The 19,159-nt window shown below is 46.2% G+C and overlaps 2 protein-coding genes across 10 annotated transcripts in view; both read right to left on the bottom strand.

Moving 5' to 3' along the window:
- LRRK1 (leucine rich repeat kinase 1) overlaps positions 1–2,924 on the bottom strand; it is a 122,993-nt gene extending 120,069 nt beyond the window's left edge. For 4 of the 8 annotated variants that reach the window (XM_022598846.3, XM_089906901.1, XM_089906905.1 and 1 more), the window contains exon 1: positions 2,535–2,798. The gene's annotated coding sequence lies outside the window, so the exon portion shown is untranslated. The other 4 variants (XM_089906900.1, XM_089906902.1, XM_089906903.1 and 1 more) reach the window with 2 other exon arrangements.
- Positions 2,925–6,216: 3,292 nt separating this feature from the next.
- The window catches only part of ALDH1A3 (aldehyde dehydrogenase 1 family member A3), a 35,765-nt gene continuing 22,822 nt past the window's right edge, over positions 6,217–19,159 (bottom strand). The window contains exons 9-12 of one of the 2 annotated variants that reach the window (XM_089906907.1): positions 15,811–15,975; positions 14,262–14,419; positions 13,416–13,490; positions 6,217–8,095 (exon numbers count right to left, since the gene is read on the bottom strand). In XM_089906907.1, the coding sequence (XP_089763033.1) occupies positions 8,023–8,095; positions 13,416–13,490; positions 14,262–14,419; positions 15,811–15,975 (471 nt within the window). In that variant the 3' untranslated portion in view covers positions 6,217–8,022. The remainder of the gene's footprint in view (positions 8,096–13,415; positions 13,491–14,261; positions 14,420–15,810; positions 15,976–19,159) is intronic. The other variant, XM_022598906.2, reaches the window with a different exon arrangement.

Raw genomic sequence — 19,159 nt, 5'->3', positions numbered from 1 at the left:
GAAGTGTCTTACCATATATGTTTTTAAGTTAAAAAAAAAATCTTAAGAATATTTTAGGCCAACCTTCACCCAGCCATTTTGTTCCCCTTTTCATTTTCAGTTTCCTTTTGAAAATCATTTTACCAATGGAGGATTTTGCCACTGGAACAGTTTTTCAGTTATAATTTGTATTTTGGCTTAGACTCTAAGGTAGAAGTTTTAAGATGAAGTAACTCAAGTTTTGCTCAATCTTTGTCCTCTAAAGGATCTTTGCTTCTTCCTGCTTCTTTTGGGTTCCGATCAATGCAACAAATAATGGTTGCAAGTTACATGTTTTCTTTACATTATAGTATATATATCCTAAAGAGGGTTTCAGGAAGTGTCCTGCAATAGTAATTATTTTAATAATTTTTAAAACCTCACCATTGATGGGAAAGAAAAAAAGGAACCTGATATTCCTTCTACAAATGTTTTTATTGGGACCTTTCCATGGGGAGTGAGCTTCATGAGTTCATGAAACTTACAGCTGGTGGGGAGGACACAGTTAAGTAAGTAAACTTTCTGACATGGAAGAAACATCCTGAACCTGCTCAGCTGTCTTTTCAGGAGGCTTGGAAAGGGCTGCCACTGCCAAAGAGCTGGAAGACACTTGCAAATGAAATGTGTTAGAAATGTTCTTATCATCCAGCTCTTTTTTGAAAAGACTGGTCGAGCTGGTTGGCGCATGGTCTTTGCACTATTGGCATCCCTTGACCAATATTGGTTTGCCTACAAAACGTGTTTAATGCATTTGTGGACATCAAAATATTACAGAGCTACAAACCGGAGAAATGTGTAGTTCTCAAGCCCAGATGAGAACAGAAGCCCTTCATGAGTCTAAAGCCACAAATAAGTTAAGGCTGTCCATTCACCACTCAGTCTCTATACCTGCATGCATTTGGTGCCTCCTGGACAACTCTGGGAGTAAAGATGAAACAGTGAGCAAGGTAGGCACATAGGAAGAGTCTCTGACACCTGGAGTGCCAGTAGAGACTTCCAGGTAAGTTAAAGCAGTAATTAAATAGATAAGGTAGGAACACAGACAGTGGCAACCCAAAGGACATAGAGAGAGGGATGTGAGAGTGAGGCTGGGTTTGGCGAGGGTGGCTGGCTGGCTGGGTGGGGCAATGGCCAGGTGGTCTGAGATGGCAGAGGCCAGATCAATTGGGGGATATGCAGGGAAGGAGTTCTTCTGGATTTCATGCCAAGCACAAGAAGAAGCTATTGAAGGGTTCCAAGCAGAGGACAGACACTCTCTAATTTACCTTTTTTCAAAAAATAAATTACTCTGGCTGCCAAACAGAGAATGGGGGGGTGGGGGACGGGAAGTACTGCAATTGTACAGGAAAGAGAAGCTAGTACCTTGCACTAGGCAGGGTGGTGAGAAGGAAGGGAACGGATCTGGACATATGTGAGAAGTAGACCCAACAGGGCTTGCTAACAACTGAATTCAAGGGACGAGGGAATGGGATGGAAGACAACTCCCACGTTTTTTATCTGAGCATCTGCGTTTACTACGGGCCACTCCCTGAGGTGTGGAAGCCTGGGGGAGGGAGAGGTTTGGCACATCCCCAGACCTCCTGTAGGGACACATTAGGTGTGGGGTTTGTACGTTTTTAACTTAATTTTTTATTCTTCCAGGACATAAACAAAGATAAGTCAGACCACAAAAGGAGTTGAATGTTAAACATTTTTCAAAATCTTGTATATTCTAGTTGCCCCTTTAATGCCCGAGGAATTTGAATACAATGGGAGTGAGTAGCAAACTCTCAAAACAGTGCATTTGGTGAGAGGCTCGCTAAAAACAAAACGGCACGCTCCTGTTTTTATACTTCTCTGATCCTTGCAGGGGGATGTGCTTGTGGGAGGAAAACTTCATGGCCTCAGAACGTGAAGGAGCAGGGTGGACCGACCGCAGAGATCCCTATACTCCGCCGTTACCATCTCCCTCCGACCCCAGCCTTCCCCCAGCCCCGACCGCGCTCATCTGCGCCCCCGCCTTGGAAGGTCGGCCGCAGAGACCACCAAGGAGATGGCGGGTTTTATCCGGACCCTCGGGCGAGAAGCGTGCACCGGACTTTCCGAAGAGGGCGAAGGCGCTCGGCCGTCTTGCATTGCCAGGCCGTGCCGGCAGACAGCCTCCCGGGCAGTGCCTCTCCGACACCCACACACTCAGACTCACACTCCCGTACACACGCGCGCTCGCACGGCCCGCTCCAACTTGAAGCAAGGGGTTTTCTCCCAAGGTGGAGGAAATGTGTAGACGTCCTGGTGTATTTTCCTTTTGTTGCTTGGTGTCTGCTCCCCCCCGCCCCGGTGCCGTCCCGCGAGGCCTCGGGTTCCCCGCCTGGGCCCACACACCCGGCACCCCGCGAGCGCGGCGGGAGGCGGCGGGGCCGTGAGCCCGGGATCGCCCCGCGCCCCGGGCCTGGACTGCAGGGCCCAGGGCTCCATGCGGGGTCGCGCAGCAGGAGGCGGCGGGTCCACGACGGGGCGCGGGCCGGGTCAGCACTTACCTGAGGCGACTGCGGGCAGGGCCGCGGGCGCCTGGGACGCGGGGCTGCGCGCGGACCGGGAGGACAGCGGCGGATCGGGGCCAGGCAGCCCCTCTGCCCTCCGCCCCTGCGCCTCGGGCCGCGCGCCGGGGCCGGGCCGGGCCAGACGCACTTCCTCAATCCTGAGGAGGGCGGGCGGCGGGCGGCGCGAAGAGCGAGCGGGGCGAGGGTCAGCCGCTGAGAGGCCTCCCCACAATGGGCACGAGGAGTCCCTGCGGCCGCCAGCCTCAGTTTCCCTCACCGTAAACCCCGGGTGATCACACTCACTGCTCCCGCCCGGGTGACCACAGGGCCCGCGGGAGACCTTCTAGCGCGAGGTCTCCTCCAAGTTTGGGTACCCTGCTCTCCACGCGGGGCAGGAGCAGCGGTGAGATTGGTTGGTTTTCGGCTCAACCCCGCTTTCCCTGGCCCTCTGTTCCGCTCAGCAGCAAGATTCGCTGATGAACTTCTGACTAGTATATGTGGGTCGTAGATTCTGGCAGTAAATATTAAAAAGACGGGAATTTTCATTTGTGTACACCTCTTTATAGAGCAGACTAGAAATATGTAATTTTAAAGCTTTAATAGTTTGCAAACTATTCCAGTTTGGTGGAAGGTGGAACCTTTAATTATGGATATATACAAAGATGTCACTGGTGAATCATTTTAAATTGTCTGGGTTTTTTTTGGTGGGTGGTGTGGTAGACAAACATGAGGGAGTGTAGGCAATTTATTATGTTTCAACCTAATATAAGTATGTTACCACGATTGAGGCCATTATCCAAACGCAGATCATAAAGATGCACGTCCATGCTTGCAGGCAGGCATCGGATTCGGCTCCACGTGCCCACCGGGGAGAGAGAAACCTGCTTGGAAAAAAGCGGATGGTTCTGCACCCTGGCAGGACCCGCACCCCAGGCTCCTCCTATGTAATGTTATGACTGGAACATTCTCAAGGAACAGAGACAAATTGCCACCACTGCTATTTCACAAAAGCCGGGCAGCTGCAGCCCCACCCCCACCCCCACCTCCACCTATGACCTTGCAGATAATCCAGGCAGTGACCACTTGGACAAGCTCCTTGGGCCCCTGTTTGCCGAGGGGGCCATGGGGCAGCTTAGCTTTGCTCCCTAGAGGCTGCCCCTCCAGCTCTCCTAGACCAGACGCCCTTCCAAAAGTGTGGGTGCAGTTTTGCAATCCTGCCCTCACCACTGCGGTTCTAATTCCAGTATGCAAAAGGAGGCAGTATGATTGCTACCGAAAAGTCCCTAATAAATTGCAGGGCGTGGCGTCCACGGTTCTGGGTGAGCCCGGCGATGGCGGTGAGGCGCCCCCTGCAAGGCGCGCGGCTCTGCCATCTAGCGATACCGTGAGGAAGCGCACGCCCAGTGCGATGACCAGGGAGCTGACATAGCCCACGGGGATGGGGGCAATTCAATTTCCCTCTTATTTTATTTATTTATTTAAACATCTTTATTGGAGTATAATTGCTTTACAATGATGTGTTAGTTTCTGCTTTATAACAGTGAATCAGCTGTACATATACATATATCCCCATATCTCCTCTCTCTTGCGTCTCCCTCCCACCCTCCCTATCCCACCCCTCTAGGTGGTCACAAAGCACCGAGCTGATCTCCCTGTGCTATGCGGCTGCTTTCCACTAGCTATCTATTTTACATTTGGTAGTATATATAAGTCCATGGCACTCTCTCATTTCATCCGTGCTTACCCGTCCCCTCCCCGTGTCCTCAAGTCCATTCCTGCGTCTGCGTCTTTATTCCTGTCCTGCCCCTAGGTTCTTCAGAACCATTTTTTTCCCCTTAGATTCCATATATATGTGTTAGCATACGGTGTTTGTTTTTCTCCTTCTGACTTACTTCACAGTGTATGACAGACTCTAGGTCTATCCACCTCACTACAAATCACTCAATTTTGTTTCTTTTTATGGCTGAGTAATATTCCATTGTATATATGTGCCACATCTTCTTTATCCATTCATCTGTTGATGGACACTTAGGTTGCTTCCATGTCCTGGCTATTGTAAATAGTGCTGCAATGAACATTGTGGTACATGACTCTTTTTGAATTATGGTTTTCTCAGGGCAATTTCCTTTTTTTTTTTTCGTATGCGGGCCTCTCACTGCTGTGGCCTCTCCCGTTGTGGAGCACAGGCTCCGGATGTGCAGGCTCAGCAGCCATGGCTCACAGGCCCAGCAGCTCCGTGGCATGTGGGATCTTCCCAGACCGGGGCATGAAACCGTGTCCCCTGCATCAGACTCTCAACCACTGCGCCACCAGGGAAGCCCCAATTCCCCTTTTAAATGAGCTTGGGAATCGGCTTGGAAATGTCTCCACTGTAGAAAATAGCCAGGACACTTGTCACATGGGTGGCCTGTTTTGAGCTGGTTGTATCCCAGCATTTAACTCTATCCATTGGCATGTGTTACAGGTTTGCATGAGGTGACTGCTACAGGTCAGTTAAGATTTCTTTCTGCTTCTTGACCCCTGCTGACCAGCATCTCATGTTGGATTGACTCCTCCTAAGGTGGGGTCAGTTGGAAGCTACCTCCCTGACCTGCCCTTTCTGCTTTCTGAAGGTGTAGTGATTGACTGACCCCTCAGTTCTTCTAGTCACCTCCCTTCATCTGGGTATTCTGTTTCCTCAGACATTTCTCCTTGGACACTTAAAAAATGTCCCTAATTATCCACCTTCAAGCTCAAGTCAACCACATGCTAGGAGCAAGAACATTAAAAGGGCTTGGTCCACCATCAGGAGAAGCTAGGGCATTCCAAAGGGTCCACTTTTAGAGAATGTGCCAACCTACTGTGCCCCACCCCGACAGGCACACAAGGGCAGGCATGTACACACACACATGTACACACACCACAGCCAGTATATGTCCTCAGAATGGTTACCTTCATGGTAAAACTTCATGGTAAACCAAATGAAGGTAATGCCATTTTCCTTGAATTTTCTGCTCACATTTTGATTGGGAAATGGGAGGTTTCTAAATGCATTAAAGCATACACAAGTGCATATATTAAAAGGGATCTGATCCAAGCCTCCCTTAAGTTTTCTCTGAAAGGGTGGAGCTTTACCTCTACATGGCCAAAATGATATGGACTCTCAATACGACAGGCATGGTTGAACTTGGTGGACCTAACCAAGTACAGGAATATTCTCGATCCAACTTCAGTGTCAGCATATGACTTGGTGATTGAGGCTTACTGATTTGAAGCCTTAGAAACTTTAGGTAAGTTAAACCCAGGCACCGAGATCCTCGTGGAAAAAAGTGGCAAAAATGGATGCTTGTGCACACAGTTGCAGGATACAGTGTCTTCCCTAAATCCCCATGCAATCTTCCCCACCATTTGCCACACTCACATCTCCTCATCACTTTATGATAAAAAGGGACTGAGTCAGCTCAGATGACAGCTTCAACTTCACCAACTAAGATGCAGAGCCTCTGAGGCCAAGCTTGCTGCCTGGTCCACCCCCAAAACCATAGAAGTGAGTTTCACACTCAAGCTAAGAGTGCAACTTGATGGATTGAGCAAATGTAATTTTGTCCTTAAGTGATTGATACCACTTTATTACAAGCCATTTTGTACCAAAGTTCTAAGAAAAAGGTCAGCCTCAGAATGAAAAGGGGTCTGATCTTTAAATGAAAAAACATAATTTTCTCAAATATCTGATTTTATTTTGTAGTTGTTGCATTGCTGAACACAATCTGCAGTTAGGGTCAGAATTCCCAGGCCAGTAGATTTTTTAAACCATACCACAGGAGTAAACCTTAACAGAAGTGAAATCTAATACTATATAGATAAATACAGTATATTACAGAAGGTTAAATACATCACCTCTGTTTACTTACAACTATAAAAAGATACATTATACCAATTATAAATAATGTAGCATTTCATATTAAAGGCATTATTGTACAATGAAAGAATAAGAACCCTCTAATGTATTATTATCAAGGTTAGTGTTTATAGTTACTTGAGATAAAATCCTGAAAATTCAGTGTATGAAGTCAAATCCTGATTTAACACGTGACTGGTAGTCTAAGTGATGTGTTAACTGATTGAGAGAAGGTGAATTGCATAGTGCATATTTCCAACAAGAATGATAACCTCACTTCACCTAAGACTTTCTCTATACATACACTGGTTTTGACACTGACCTCCATTTTATTACTGCCGCCCCAATTTAATTCTCAAACATAACTTAATTCTCAAACATAAGCACCGTTAGAAAAGTACTAGTTAGTAAAAGTATCTGAATAACACAATTTCAGTTTGGTTTTGTGTTTTTAAAGCTATATGGGAACACTTTCAGTTTTCCAAGTTAAAACTTGGAATTGCACATCCTTTGGATACACAAAGAGGAAAAGAAAAATTCACAACCTGTTATTGCTGTGCTCAGGCCACTGCAGTAGCAGACCCAGTTCCTCCATGAAGTCCAGATATTATTTGTTAATCAATCACTAATTAATATCAAAGTAGGACTTTGAAAAACCAGGGCTGTATTATAACAGCAGTCTTTTCAGTTGTGTACGTCTTACTAAAGTGTTGATACCCCAACTGGAGAAAAGGAAAACTACATAGGCAAGTGGTAGAAATGCATAATTGGGAAAAGCAAATTATGGCTCTAATTTGTAAAATGTGGGACTTAATGATCCTAGGATTTGCTATACTGTTGTAGTGTTAGAGCACTGGGTCTTTAGCAGCGATGGTGACACTAGCGACATTTCCTGCCTAAGAAAGTGCCTTGGTTAAGGTAGACAATGACATAGCATTAGATAAGCTCTTTGGGCTGTTGATTTGGTCACATTCCAAAGGCAGTATTGGTTTTAAGCTGAGTTCCATTGTCAATGTCAAGATACAGTCCTTGAAGACCATTCACATCCAAGGCCTTCAGGACCCTTCCATGGTACGTGCTTCCCCAAGGCTCCCCACATCTGATACTCCCAACCTTGTTTTTAACTTTTTTTTAAACTTACTGCTATTCCTTCCCACTGAATGGTAGGAGGGGCTTGTTTTGTGGGCAGGTAACCCTGAGGAACCCGCAGGTACAGAGCCCTGTTTGCAGAACACGCAGGGATTTTGTTTTTCCAAATTCTTACTGGAGTCAGAGTCAACAAAGCATTTTTAAGCTACTGCTCGATACTTCAAATACCACTTCCTGTTGACAACACCCTGAGCCTCCTTACTGTCCCCAGGATCTGGTGGAAAGTGGAAAACAGAAATGGCCACTAGTCCCATCCCCAAGCAGGACTACAATTTCACACACAACATTTTGGTCAATGAAACAGGAGTGTGAGAGGAAAATAGAAATCGTTCAAATCCAGTAGATTTAAAGTCTCCAGAAGAAAGCACCCCAGGAAGGTCAGAATGTAGGTTTCTCTTCAGCAAGTTAGATCTGCCACATTCAGCTGTCAGATGTTTGAGGAAGGAGCCTGCCTTTCCTTCAGGGGTCCTTGTCGTCGAGTTTGATGGTGACAGTTTTCACTTCTGTGTATTCAGCCAGCGCATATTCACCTCTGTGATCACAGAAAAGAGGGAGATATAACATGGGCAGGCACTTAGCCATTCTGTGTGAACCGAGTTCTAATGCTTCACAGGCTAGTACTCTGTTGGGCAGTCTGGAGTCTGTGCAAAGGCCAGAATGTGAGGACTTAATAGAGTCTAAGGACTGTAAGACCATTAGTAAGTTTAAGTACCTGGAAATGTAACTGAAGGTTAAATGTCAAGTTTTGTGTGTGTGTGATGCTTCTGAAATATTCAGAAGGACTAAGGGTTTGCCTTCAAAGGATGAAGGGGATTTAAAACAAAGTGGTAAATCCCTGGGTGGAGCTGCTTGAAGAGACAGAAGAGGCAGAGGCCCGAAGCTATTGACCGGGTATGTGGCCAGAGCATCCATGCTGGGCAGGGACATAGAGGACCTGGAGCTGGGGACCAGCTGTAAGAAGAGTGAGGCCAGTATGGAGCGGCAAGGGGCGCGGATGTTAGCAGAGTGGACATGAGGAAGTCCGCAGCCTTTGAGTCCGTGTTTCTGGTATACATCCTTTCCTTAAGTCTTGCAGAGCCCAGTGACCCATCTCAGGCATCATGAGTCATCCTTAGGGCAGATCCCCTTCCCAGAACCAAGAGGTGGCTTTGGATCGATTTAAAAGCCTCTACAAGACTTGCTCTGCCATTATGTAAATAAGAATGTGCACCTGTTTAGGAAAAGAGGTGGCCATGGAGGCTCTGTAGCTAGAAACACTCGAGACAGAATCCCATCTCATCCCTTAGACCAGAGCTTCTCAAAGTGTGGCCCCCAGACCAGCAGCACCAGCCTCACCTCAGAACTTGCTCGAAATGCAGAGACTCAGGTCCCCCAGACCTACTGTGGTAAGCAGAATAATGCCCCCCTCAAGGCGTCCACATCCTAATTCTCTGAACCTTTGAAAATATTAGGTTATATGACAAAGGGGAATTAGGGTTGCAGATGGAATTAAAATTGCTAATTAGCTGACTCATGTCAGATTTTTATCCTTCAGAACCGTGAGATAATACATTAATGTTATTTAGGCCACTAATTTTGTGGTTATTTATTGTAGCAGCAATAGGAAATTAATACATCTACTGAACCTAGGGGCGGGGCCCAGAAATCTGTGCCTTAACAGCCAGGGGATTCACAAGCTATGGGATTCTGAGGTAGCTCAAGCTGGATAACTACTGGCTATGCAGTTAAGGCAAGTTTTTTTGCCTTCCCTGAGCCTCAATATCATCATCTGTAGAATTGGAATACCATCACCTCCCTATAGTTATAATGATTAGAGTTGATTCAAATAGAGCAAATTTACCTACTATGTGCTAGGTAAAAAGTAAATGGTAAAAAGTAATATTATTATTTTATTGTTAATATGTCATTGAGTTCTTTGGTAGTGTCCTAAAACAAAGTTCAAGAATGATACATGACAATGGGTGAATTATTTTGTAATTTTTTCTAAACATAACAAAATATAAAAGCCATATACAGAATGCTAAATTCAACTTTTGCAGAGCAGAAAACTCCATAAAAAAACCCAAAGGCAAATTATAAACTAGAAAAAAATTACATTTACAACACTGTGTGAGAAACAGAGTGCTGTTTTCCTTAATACACAAAAAGCTCTTACGAACCAATTTAAAAAAACAAATGGAAAAATCAACAAAAGACATGAATAGTCAGTTTGCAGAAGAAAAATAAAGATTACCAATAAGTGTTAATAAGGTGCTCAACCCCTTACAATTAAAGGAATGCAAACCAAGAGTGGGAGCCCATTTTTCATGTGCTGGGTTACCCAATTTTGGGAATTTATTCTGAGAACAATTCCCCACAAGTGCATAAAGATTTATGCGCAAGGAAGAACATCAGCATGGTCTGTAGCAGCAAAACCCCTTGGAAATAACTCAAAAGTCCATCATAGGAGACCACCAATAAAAAGAAGGTTAGGATATCCAAAACCCTTTCTTAAGAGCAAAAAGTATTTTCCTCCCAAGTCATTTGAAAACAGAAAAAAAATACATGTTTACATCCATTGTATGTATAGAAAATGTACAATAACCTTTAAAAATGAGCACATCGTATTGTACTGTAAAAATTCAACGCAGTTAATGATTTCTCAACTGCATAAAGAAAGAAAAGCAAACCAAGTGATAAAATCATGCTGAATTAGCACATAACTAGTAAGTCCAATATGAAATCACTCCTGTAAGATTAAGTGCATGAATCACCTCATTCTTTTTATTCCTGCAGTCACTGCCCTAGTTCAAGTTCTTGTCATTCTTATTTGACCCCCTGTGGCCCTTCCTAAATGGTTTCTCACCCAGTTGTGACCACCTTGGCGCTCACTCATCCATAAGCTCAGCCTTTCTTCCATTGGACCTCACCAGAATGTTGTGGGCATTGGCACTGCTGTTTATAGAGTTCACTGCTGTGTGCTCAGAGCCTAGCATGTGCCTGGGGCATCAAAGGTGCTCAGTAAATATATGCCAGTGAACAAATGAACAAGTGAACAAAATGAATAAAATGGATGATGGGACAGTGGTTACCTCTAACAAATGGGATTGAGGGTCAGGGGAGGGAGACCTTGACTTCCCACATGTCTCTACAGTGTGCATTTTTTTTGTTACTATATTGCAAAGCAAAACAAAGAACTAAGAAAAGTGTCCAGGAGGAAGAGAAATTGCAGGCTTCATCCCAAGACCTGTACAGGGAGAGATCCCAGAGGGGCCCGTGGGTGGGCGGCAGATAGCCAGCCCCACCCAGGTGGCCGGGGATGGGGAAAACCATGGAATCCACCGCATAGTGCTCCAGCATAAAAAAGGGGAACTCATTGCAACGTGAAGACATTAATTAGAGACAACTGAAAACGGAAATTGGTTTTCAAGCCAGTTTCCAGTCTCCTTGTGGATTATGTTAAAGTACTTTATCAAAAGCTTTGGGAAAATATATGCCAAGGGTCGAAAAAACAGACATCCACAAAAGTCCCAATTTTGGCTAACCGGCAGGATGACACACGGACTGAGTGCAGCGGATACTCCCCTGCCCTGTTCTGCAGCGGGCAGGCAGTGCCACCAGGGATGGGGAGGGAGACACAGGTGAGAAAAGCAGTAATAGTGGGTGTGAGTCAGTTGCCTAGAAGTCAGGTGGGCCCCACACACCCTTCCTGCATCCAAGGACATCTGCTTTGGGGACTGAAGTTCTTGCTGTGGGAGGAGGCTGTGCCTGGCCTCTGTGAGGAAGGCCTTGTGGGGTTCTGGGTCCCACAGCTGTCACAACCTGACTGGTTGAAGCAGCAGAGCGAGGAGACAAATGACTCTGTGTACCCTGGCTGGCTTCATCCCAGGTGGCTCACAGAGGTGACCCCTACTGAGCAAGGCCCTGTGGTGTGGTGGGTTTAAGAGTTCAATCCCAACTCTGTCACTTACTGGTAGTGTGACCTGGGTAAGGCACAGGACCTCTCTGGGCATCCCTGAGTTTCCTCATCCAAAAACAGGGGTAGCAGTAGTACCTACCTGCAGTAGACTGAACATGTGTGTCCCCCTGAAATTCAAATGTTGAAGCCCTAATCCTTAATGTGAAGAAATTAGGAGGTGAGGCCTCTAGGAGGTGATTAGGTCAAGAGGGTGGAGCCCTCATGAATGAGATTAGTGTCCTTATAAAGGAGACCCCAGAGAACACTTTCCTCCCTTCCACTCCATGGGGACACAGAGAGAACACGGCTGCCTGTGAACCAGGAAGATAGGGTCCTCAACAGACACCTGGATATTGAACCTCCAGAAGTGGAGAAATAAATGTTTGTTGTTTAAGCCACCAGTCTACTGTATTCTGTCCCAGCAGCCTGAGTGGGCTCAGATTATCCCAGGGACTGTTGTAAGGATGGCATGCCTTAACATGTGCAAGGCTCTCAGATAGAGGTCGGCAGAGTCCGTGCTCAGCAAATGTCAGCTGTGGCCAGTGCTATTGGTGGGCCCTAGAGGTGATGCAGGTAATCCCAGCCCAGGTCTCATGTCCCTGGTGGACAGGTGAGTGTGAAGAGGTAATGAACAGAGGCTCACAGAACACAACACAAACAAGCCATTCAACAGAGGGAACAAGGTTTCTGTAAAGGGTCTTCATGGCCAAGAATTTACTGAGGTTCTGGAAGGGCAAACCAATTTTAGGAATTAGGGGGACACAAATGGACACACTCTACTCAGATGTTCAGATGGCTCTGCTGTATTGCCATGAGTCAGGATGAATGAGAAAGAAGGACTGAGAAGGGGGAAGGGCCCCCAATTCCCTGGAGACTGGTCAAGAGCATTTGCTCAGGGATGGAAGCCAGCCCCGTTCATTCCTTCATACATCTTGATTAAGAATCTGGAAGGGTAGCTGCCCAAAGGCCCCACTAAGGCCCAAGCCAAGGGGAAGCATTTGAGTGCTCCTACTGGAAGATGTACAAATAAGTACGAAGTGATGCATCTGTATATAAATAATACAAACTGTTTAAATAAGAGGAAGAGCTCGGAGTCCTTTGAGATGTTCCAGGAATGACCCTGTGTGTTGTCACAGATGGTTTCCCTGGGAAGATTGATCCTACAAGCTATTTGTCCACAAAGGCTAATAAAACCCCAACGACCACCAAGAAAGATGTGGGAGAGAAGGCAGCATCTGGCTGGAAACCACAGCGTGCCCACCCCCAGAACACTCCATCTAGCTCTAGGCCTGGGCCTTTTATCTTGGGCCAGACACAGAAGATCCATCCATTAGTCTAGGTCTATGGAGCACAGCCTCCCAAAGGGCAAGACAGAAGGGCACCATGAAGGAGTGTGCGGTGGGTTTGACAGAGGCTCGGAGGCCCAGCATGTTGCAGTATCCCTCTGAAAAGGCACTGAGGAGGAGCCAGAGTCACCCACGCTCTGTCCCTGGGAACTTGCTTGTGGGCAGAAGGGCCACAGCCTGACCTGGGAGAGAGCCCATCCTCCCTGCTGAGGGCCAGGGTTTGAGTGAGTAATGACATCCTGCGTCTGGTGGAAAGTGCACTTCCCAGCTCTGCCCTGTCCTGCAGTGAGCCTAGGTCAAGTACCTACTGAACATCTCCACATGGGATGGGTGCTAGGGAGGACACATATGCTGAGGCTGGGGGTCGGTCCTGGGGTGGCGTGAGGATGAGGGTAGGGAAGGGCAGGAAGGGGAGAGAAGATGGGGGACACGGCACAGCCCAGGGGGAAAGCACAGCACAGGGGAGAGCTCAGTGGACTGGAGGGTGGGCCACCATTTGCCATACACTGCAGATCTAGTGTATCTTTTATCGGCCCTGCTGACAGGTATGGAGTGACAGAAACACTTACAGTTCTCTGCCATTCCCCGACATTTTAAAGCCACCAAATGGAGCCTGTGCGTAGATGGCATTGTAGCAGTTGATCCTGGAGAGAGAATAAAGAGAAGTTCAGGGTCACCAGGAGAGGACCCAGCTGGACCTCAGGTGTTGCAGCTACTAGGCACTTGGTGTAGAGCGTCACCTAAAGGAGACTTTTTGTCAAGGTTTTAATCATGAAAACAGTGTTTTTGATCTCTGCCTTCTTGCTCTTACCACCAGAAACTAAAATTTGAATATTCTGAAGTATAAAGCTTCTCACTGGGATAGAAAGGGAATGACAAAGGGAGAAAAAGGAAGAGGAAAATTATGGCGAAGGCAATAAGAATTAGCTCTGAAATGAGACAGGCCCTGACCTCAAAGTTCTCCTGCTTCTTGGCCTCCAATTCATATTTATCTTCTAATATTATCTTTAAAATGGGGATAGTGTAATCAGAATTATTGGTGAAACAGGAACTTTCATCCATACTTTGCACAAGAGCACGTGCTGCTCTTAGAATTAGAATAAAAAATAAGGGGTGGCCCAACACGGTGGTCAAGAGCATGGGCATCAGAGCTGGACAGTTGGTCCTGAGCTCTGCTCTGCCACATACTAGCTGTGTGACCCTGGGCAAGTCACACAGTCTCTCTGTCTCTTGATTTCCTCATCTGTAAAATGGGGGCGATAACAGTACCCCTCTCAGAAGGTGGTCATGAGGATGGAGCAAAGTGCTTAGACAGTGCTTGGCGCATATGTACGACTAAAAGCTCTTTGTTAACAGAAGGGTAAGGAAGCCAGTTGGCCGGCAGCTCAGGGGGGCCGAGCACATGCTCTACTCACCAGACCGTTCCAGACTCTAATGCGGAAGCCAGCTTCAGTGCTTTGTCGAGGTTTTTTGTGAACACAGCTGCTGTTAGTCCGTATTCAAGGCTATTTGCTCTTTTTATCACTTCTTCGATATTTTTGAACTTCAGTATTGGCTGCACCGGTCCAAAAATCTATGATTAATTGGAAGAATGGCAGTGAGAAGCTGCTGGAATGAAGCATGTATGCCCTGAGCAGGCACTTCCTTCGTTTATGCTTTTTTCAAACACCCACAGTGCTCACACGCACGAAGAGGATAACTGAAGGAGAGAATCCAAACATCTTTTTAGCTGTGTGATGGTTGAAATCCCAAGGGAAAGACTGAATTAAACAAAAATAAAAAATAACAACCAAAATAATACGTTGGGTCGAAGCTCTCTCAATGTGGTCAGGGCTTCTAGAAGCCCCAGCTTCAAGCTTTGGAGAAGCCCCTGCATGCTGGGATGCACTGAAGACAAAACCTTGGAAGTCATTCTTGGAAAGTTATTGTGAAGGGTGTTTGCAGGCACAGACTGCAGGCCCTGGTCTCTTGGTGCTGCATTTTCTATCAATGAAGATGACCTAAAATGTTTCCCTAATAACTCCCAGGGGAGGGAGTGAGGCAGTGCTCCTCACCATCTACAACATAGCAAAGGAAAGGAAAGAGCTACAGGCTGAATATTTAAAGGTGATTTTGAAAGGAGCTTGTAACTGATTCAATGTTCAGCACCATAGCCCAGCAGGACAGGGTCAGCCTGCTGAAATACCTGCCCTGGTTCCCACGGAGCTTGTCATAGAGAGGTTTAAAGAGCTGAGTCTCATGCCATCAGGGTACAGTTAGTAACACATAAAAATCTCAAGGAGAAAGTGTATAAAAGGCTCGAACCGGGAAGACTTCGGCAGTGATTCACTCTTTCATGTGCCCCAAAAGGCCACATTCCGGGGTCCAAGCACCTGGGACTCAGGTGGGAACTAGTTGTAACTAGCTTAACAGTGGCACTGAAAGACACAGTTAGAATTACGCTCTTATTGGGGGCCATCTTAATTTCCACCATTTCTAAGGATGCCCATGATGGAAAACTTCAAAGAGACTTCTAGCCAGGACATGTTTTTGGAATGAACACTTGTCATTTAAGTTCGGTCTGGGGGAACTGAAGGCAGCTTTGGGCCCTGAATCCATGGCTCGATTCCTGACAAAATGCACAGGTTGCAATGGCCCTCCACCCTAGGCTAACCTGAGGACATGTTAGAAGACAGAAGAGGGATTGTTGTTCCCTGGAGACGATGAGCAATGCGTGGAACTGGGGGCTAGGACAAACTCTACACAGGGCTCAGGGGTCCCAGGAGCAGGACGGCTTCCAAAGGACCCCTAAGGAGAGGGAAAAGGCCACAGGAAAAAGGAAAACAGTCCCTTCACAGAGATTTCTGGGATCCCTGGTCCCTGGAGAAGACTCAGGTTTGAAAGGCCCAGCCCCCTTCCCCCGCCCCCGGGCCCCAGCTCAGCACAGGGCACCACGGGACATGGTTTTTCCTGCAGCCCCAGTACCTCCTCTTTGGCGATCCGCATGGTGTCGGTAACTTCTGAGAAGACAGTGGGTTTGATGAAGAGCCCCCTGTCTTCCATGGCCGAGCCCCCATATTCCAGCTTGGCTCCCTCCTTCTTTCCGCTCTCAATCAGATCGAGGATTTTGTTGAACTGCTTCTGGTCAATCTGTAAAACAGTGAGAGGTAAGCCCGGCTTCCTTCTGGGAGGTGACTACCAACTCATGTGTCCAACGGCCTCCTATGTGATCACTGTCCTACCCATCATGTTTTGGCCAAGAAAAAATTCATGGACCAGATGTTCCCTGTATGCAAATATTCCTCCGATGCACAAATCTGGGCTCTTTGGAGCAGGGGAGAGATGGGCTTTTCTCATCCTCTCCAGGTGTAGGTTTATTCATACACCCTCCATGCTGTTAAGCAAATCTGTGGGTGAAAGAAGATCTGAAGTAGTCAAATTCTTTGTTCTAACTCTTGCATCCTTCTAGGGTTGCCAGATTTAGCAAATAAAACCACACGATGCCCAATTAAATTTGAATTCCTAAAAAGCAATGAATGATTTTTAAAGTATAAGCATACCCCAAACAATACTTGGGAAACACTTACACTAAAAATGTATTCACTGTTTATTTGAACAGGGTGCCATGTATTCTAACTGGCCACCCTGTACCCTGCTCCTAGGGCACCAACAGTTATTGGAATTCTCCATCCAGAGTGCAGAGAAGTGAGAAGTAAATCTGACCACCTTACTCATCACCCCTGGACACAGAGTAGAGGCTCAAGGTGAGGTAGAGGGGATGCTCCTGGTTGATGGGGAGCCAGCTCATCAGAAGGGCTCCTTGTTTAGGGGTCTCCTGGGCTGGGGTGTACCCTGTACCACCAGCCTAACACCCAGCTTGTGGATGTTGTATTCGACCGGCTGGCAAAGGCACCTCTCTGGGAGACTCAAGGGGGGAAGTGCTCTTCCCACCGAAAATGATCCCTCTTCCCAAATCCATGGGAACCCTGTTCTTGACCCTGACCCTGTTGCAAATCCCCTCCCTCTGGCTGGGAGAGACAGAGCTTTGTTAGATAGGTTTGCTGTAGCTGTGACTTTCAGATAAAAAAGTGGTTTAATTTAAGCAAATTTGAATAAAAAAATAAGCAAACCCAATGGTGCATTTGGATGACTGTCTGTCCCTGAGGAGTAGGCTGGCTTTCTTGGAAGGGGTGGGCACAAACCATGCAAGCCCCTTGACCAGTCATCTTATGAAACGTGGATCCAGTGTTAAAACACCAAGTTGGATCCATACCTCACACTTTGTACCAGGATAGATTCCAGGTAGAGCAAAGACTTAATCACGAAAGATGAAGTCATAAAATGTTTTCAAATTCTCTCATGTGGGAGAATGCCTCCATAAGTTTGGAGTGCTGACGGCCTTTCTATGGCTTGAAATCCAGAAGCCAAAAGAAAAGATTAATAAATTTGAGTACGTAAAAAAAAAAAGAAGGCAAAAACAGCATAAGCAAAGTCAAAGGGCAAAACAACAAACTGGAAAATATTGACAAGTCATATCATAGAAATAGTGCTAGTATGTAAAGAATTCTCTCTAGTATGTAAAGAATTCTTAGAAGTGACAAAAAAATGATCAGCAGTACAAGAGAAAAATATGCAAAGCACTTGCACAGTTGATAGAAAAGGAAATATAAATGGCCTTTAAACATGATAAGATGTTCTACCTTACTCATTATAAGAGATATATGTACATTAAAAACAAATGAGATATCATTTTTAACTATCAGATGGGCAAAACTCCATACATATTCTGTTAGTAAGGCTGGAGAAACAGGCAAGCTCATACAAGGTTGGCAGGAACGTAAGTTGGTTCATGTTTTTGGAAGGTAATTTGGCAATGCTTGTAGAAATCATAAATGTGCTCTCACTCAGCAGTCCCACTTGGGCAATCCGTCCTGTGGATTTCCTTGTGTATGTGTGGAATGACATACTCTGTGGCACTGTGCGTGACCGCACACACCCACATACTCATCAGTACGTGTTACTTGAATTCTGTTGGATTCATACAGTGAAAGTCTATGTACATATAAAAAAGAACAAGGCAGGTTCCCATGGTTTGGTATGATATGGAAAGCTCTTCAAGTTTCTTGTTAGGGGACAAAAATCAAGGTGCAAAACAGTACTATGTATAGATATTTTGAGTAAAAACAAGGGAAACCAGAATTCATATTACATTCTTGTATACATACTCAATTTTGCTTGTATATACAGAAATTCTGGAGAATTTTCTTCTAAGAACTAAGAACACAGGATATCCATGGACGGAAGTGTAAAAACCATGCCTATGAAGGAAGCTTTTTCACTACTGACCTTTATATGTCTTTTGGGTTTTGAGTGTGTGTAAGTACTGCCACCTAAAAAGTAACTCAAACTGCAGCATATCTCATAATATCTCAAGGTTCCCTCAACTTCTCTCTGGGAAGTCTTAACCAAGTCTTGGGTTAAAAGTGCCAGGATTGCTCTCTCCTCCTCCTTGGAGACCAAGAGGCTTGTGGGGCTTCATCAAACTACAGACCCTCAGCGGCCACTGACCATGTTCTGCCTCCAAGACTGTCTGTTCTGAAGCCAGCGGAGGGCCCCATGGAAACTCTACCGTCCAGACTCAACTCTTCCTGGCAAGTCCGTGTGAATGTGTTGTTTAAATCTAATAATCCTCCATGAATGTCAGCTGGTGCCTCACAGTGAGAGAGAAGAACCTGCTGGGAAGTGAAGGCTGCACCAGGGCACAGCACCAAAGATGGAGAAACAGGGTCCTGCGGACGGCCAAGGCTGTGAGTGGCTCTGCCGGAGAGGAGAGGACAGAGAGGATGCAGGACCCCGCCCCCCACCAGGTGGCCTGCGTGAGTCTGTGCATATCTTTGCTCAGTTGCCAAACAAACCTGAATAATTCTGGAGTGTTCTGGCTGCCTGCAGTGGACACCTATCTGGTCAGCTAGCTGTTTTACAGGCATGAGACAGACAGAACTATTTAGACAGCTGTAAATCCTCTTGGAGTAAAGCCTTATTAACGTAGATGAAAAAGCACTTTGGCAGAAAAAAAACCCCAACAACATCCTAAAATAATATGCTGAGGTTAGAAGGCTTAAGTGAGTTTTCAAAAGGACTTTCAGCAGCAGCATCAAAAGCACTGATGAAATCAATACCACTGTGCTGTTTTGGAAGAGATTTCTGTATCTGGCTTCAAAAGTGAAGCCTGAAGCCTTGGAAAGAGACTTATGAATAATGATGGGGTAAAAGGGATTCCTTAGAATGGGATCAACTCACATATTTCCCACGGATTCTGGGTTAGCTTTACAAT

The sequence above is a fragment of the Delphinapterus leucas genome, chromosome 2 (assembly GCF_059928025.1).
Source record: "Delphinapterus leucas isolate spDelLeu-1000000601 "Yukka" chromosome 2, BTC_Dleu_Yukka2, whole genome shotgun sequence".
NCBI lineage: Eukaryota > Metazoa > Chordata > Mammalia > Artiodactyla > Monodontidae > Delphinapterus > Delphinapterus leucas.
This window is presented reverse-complemented; position numbering and strand designations above follow the sequence as displayed.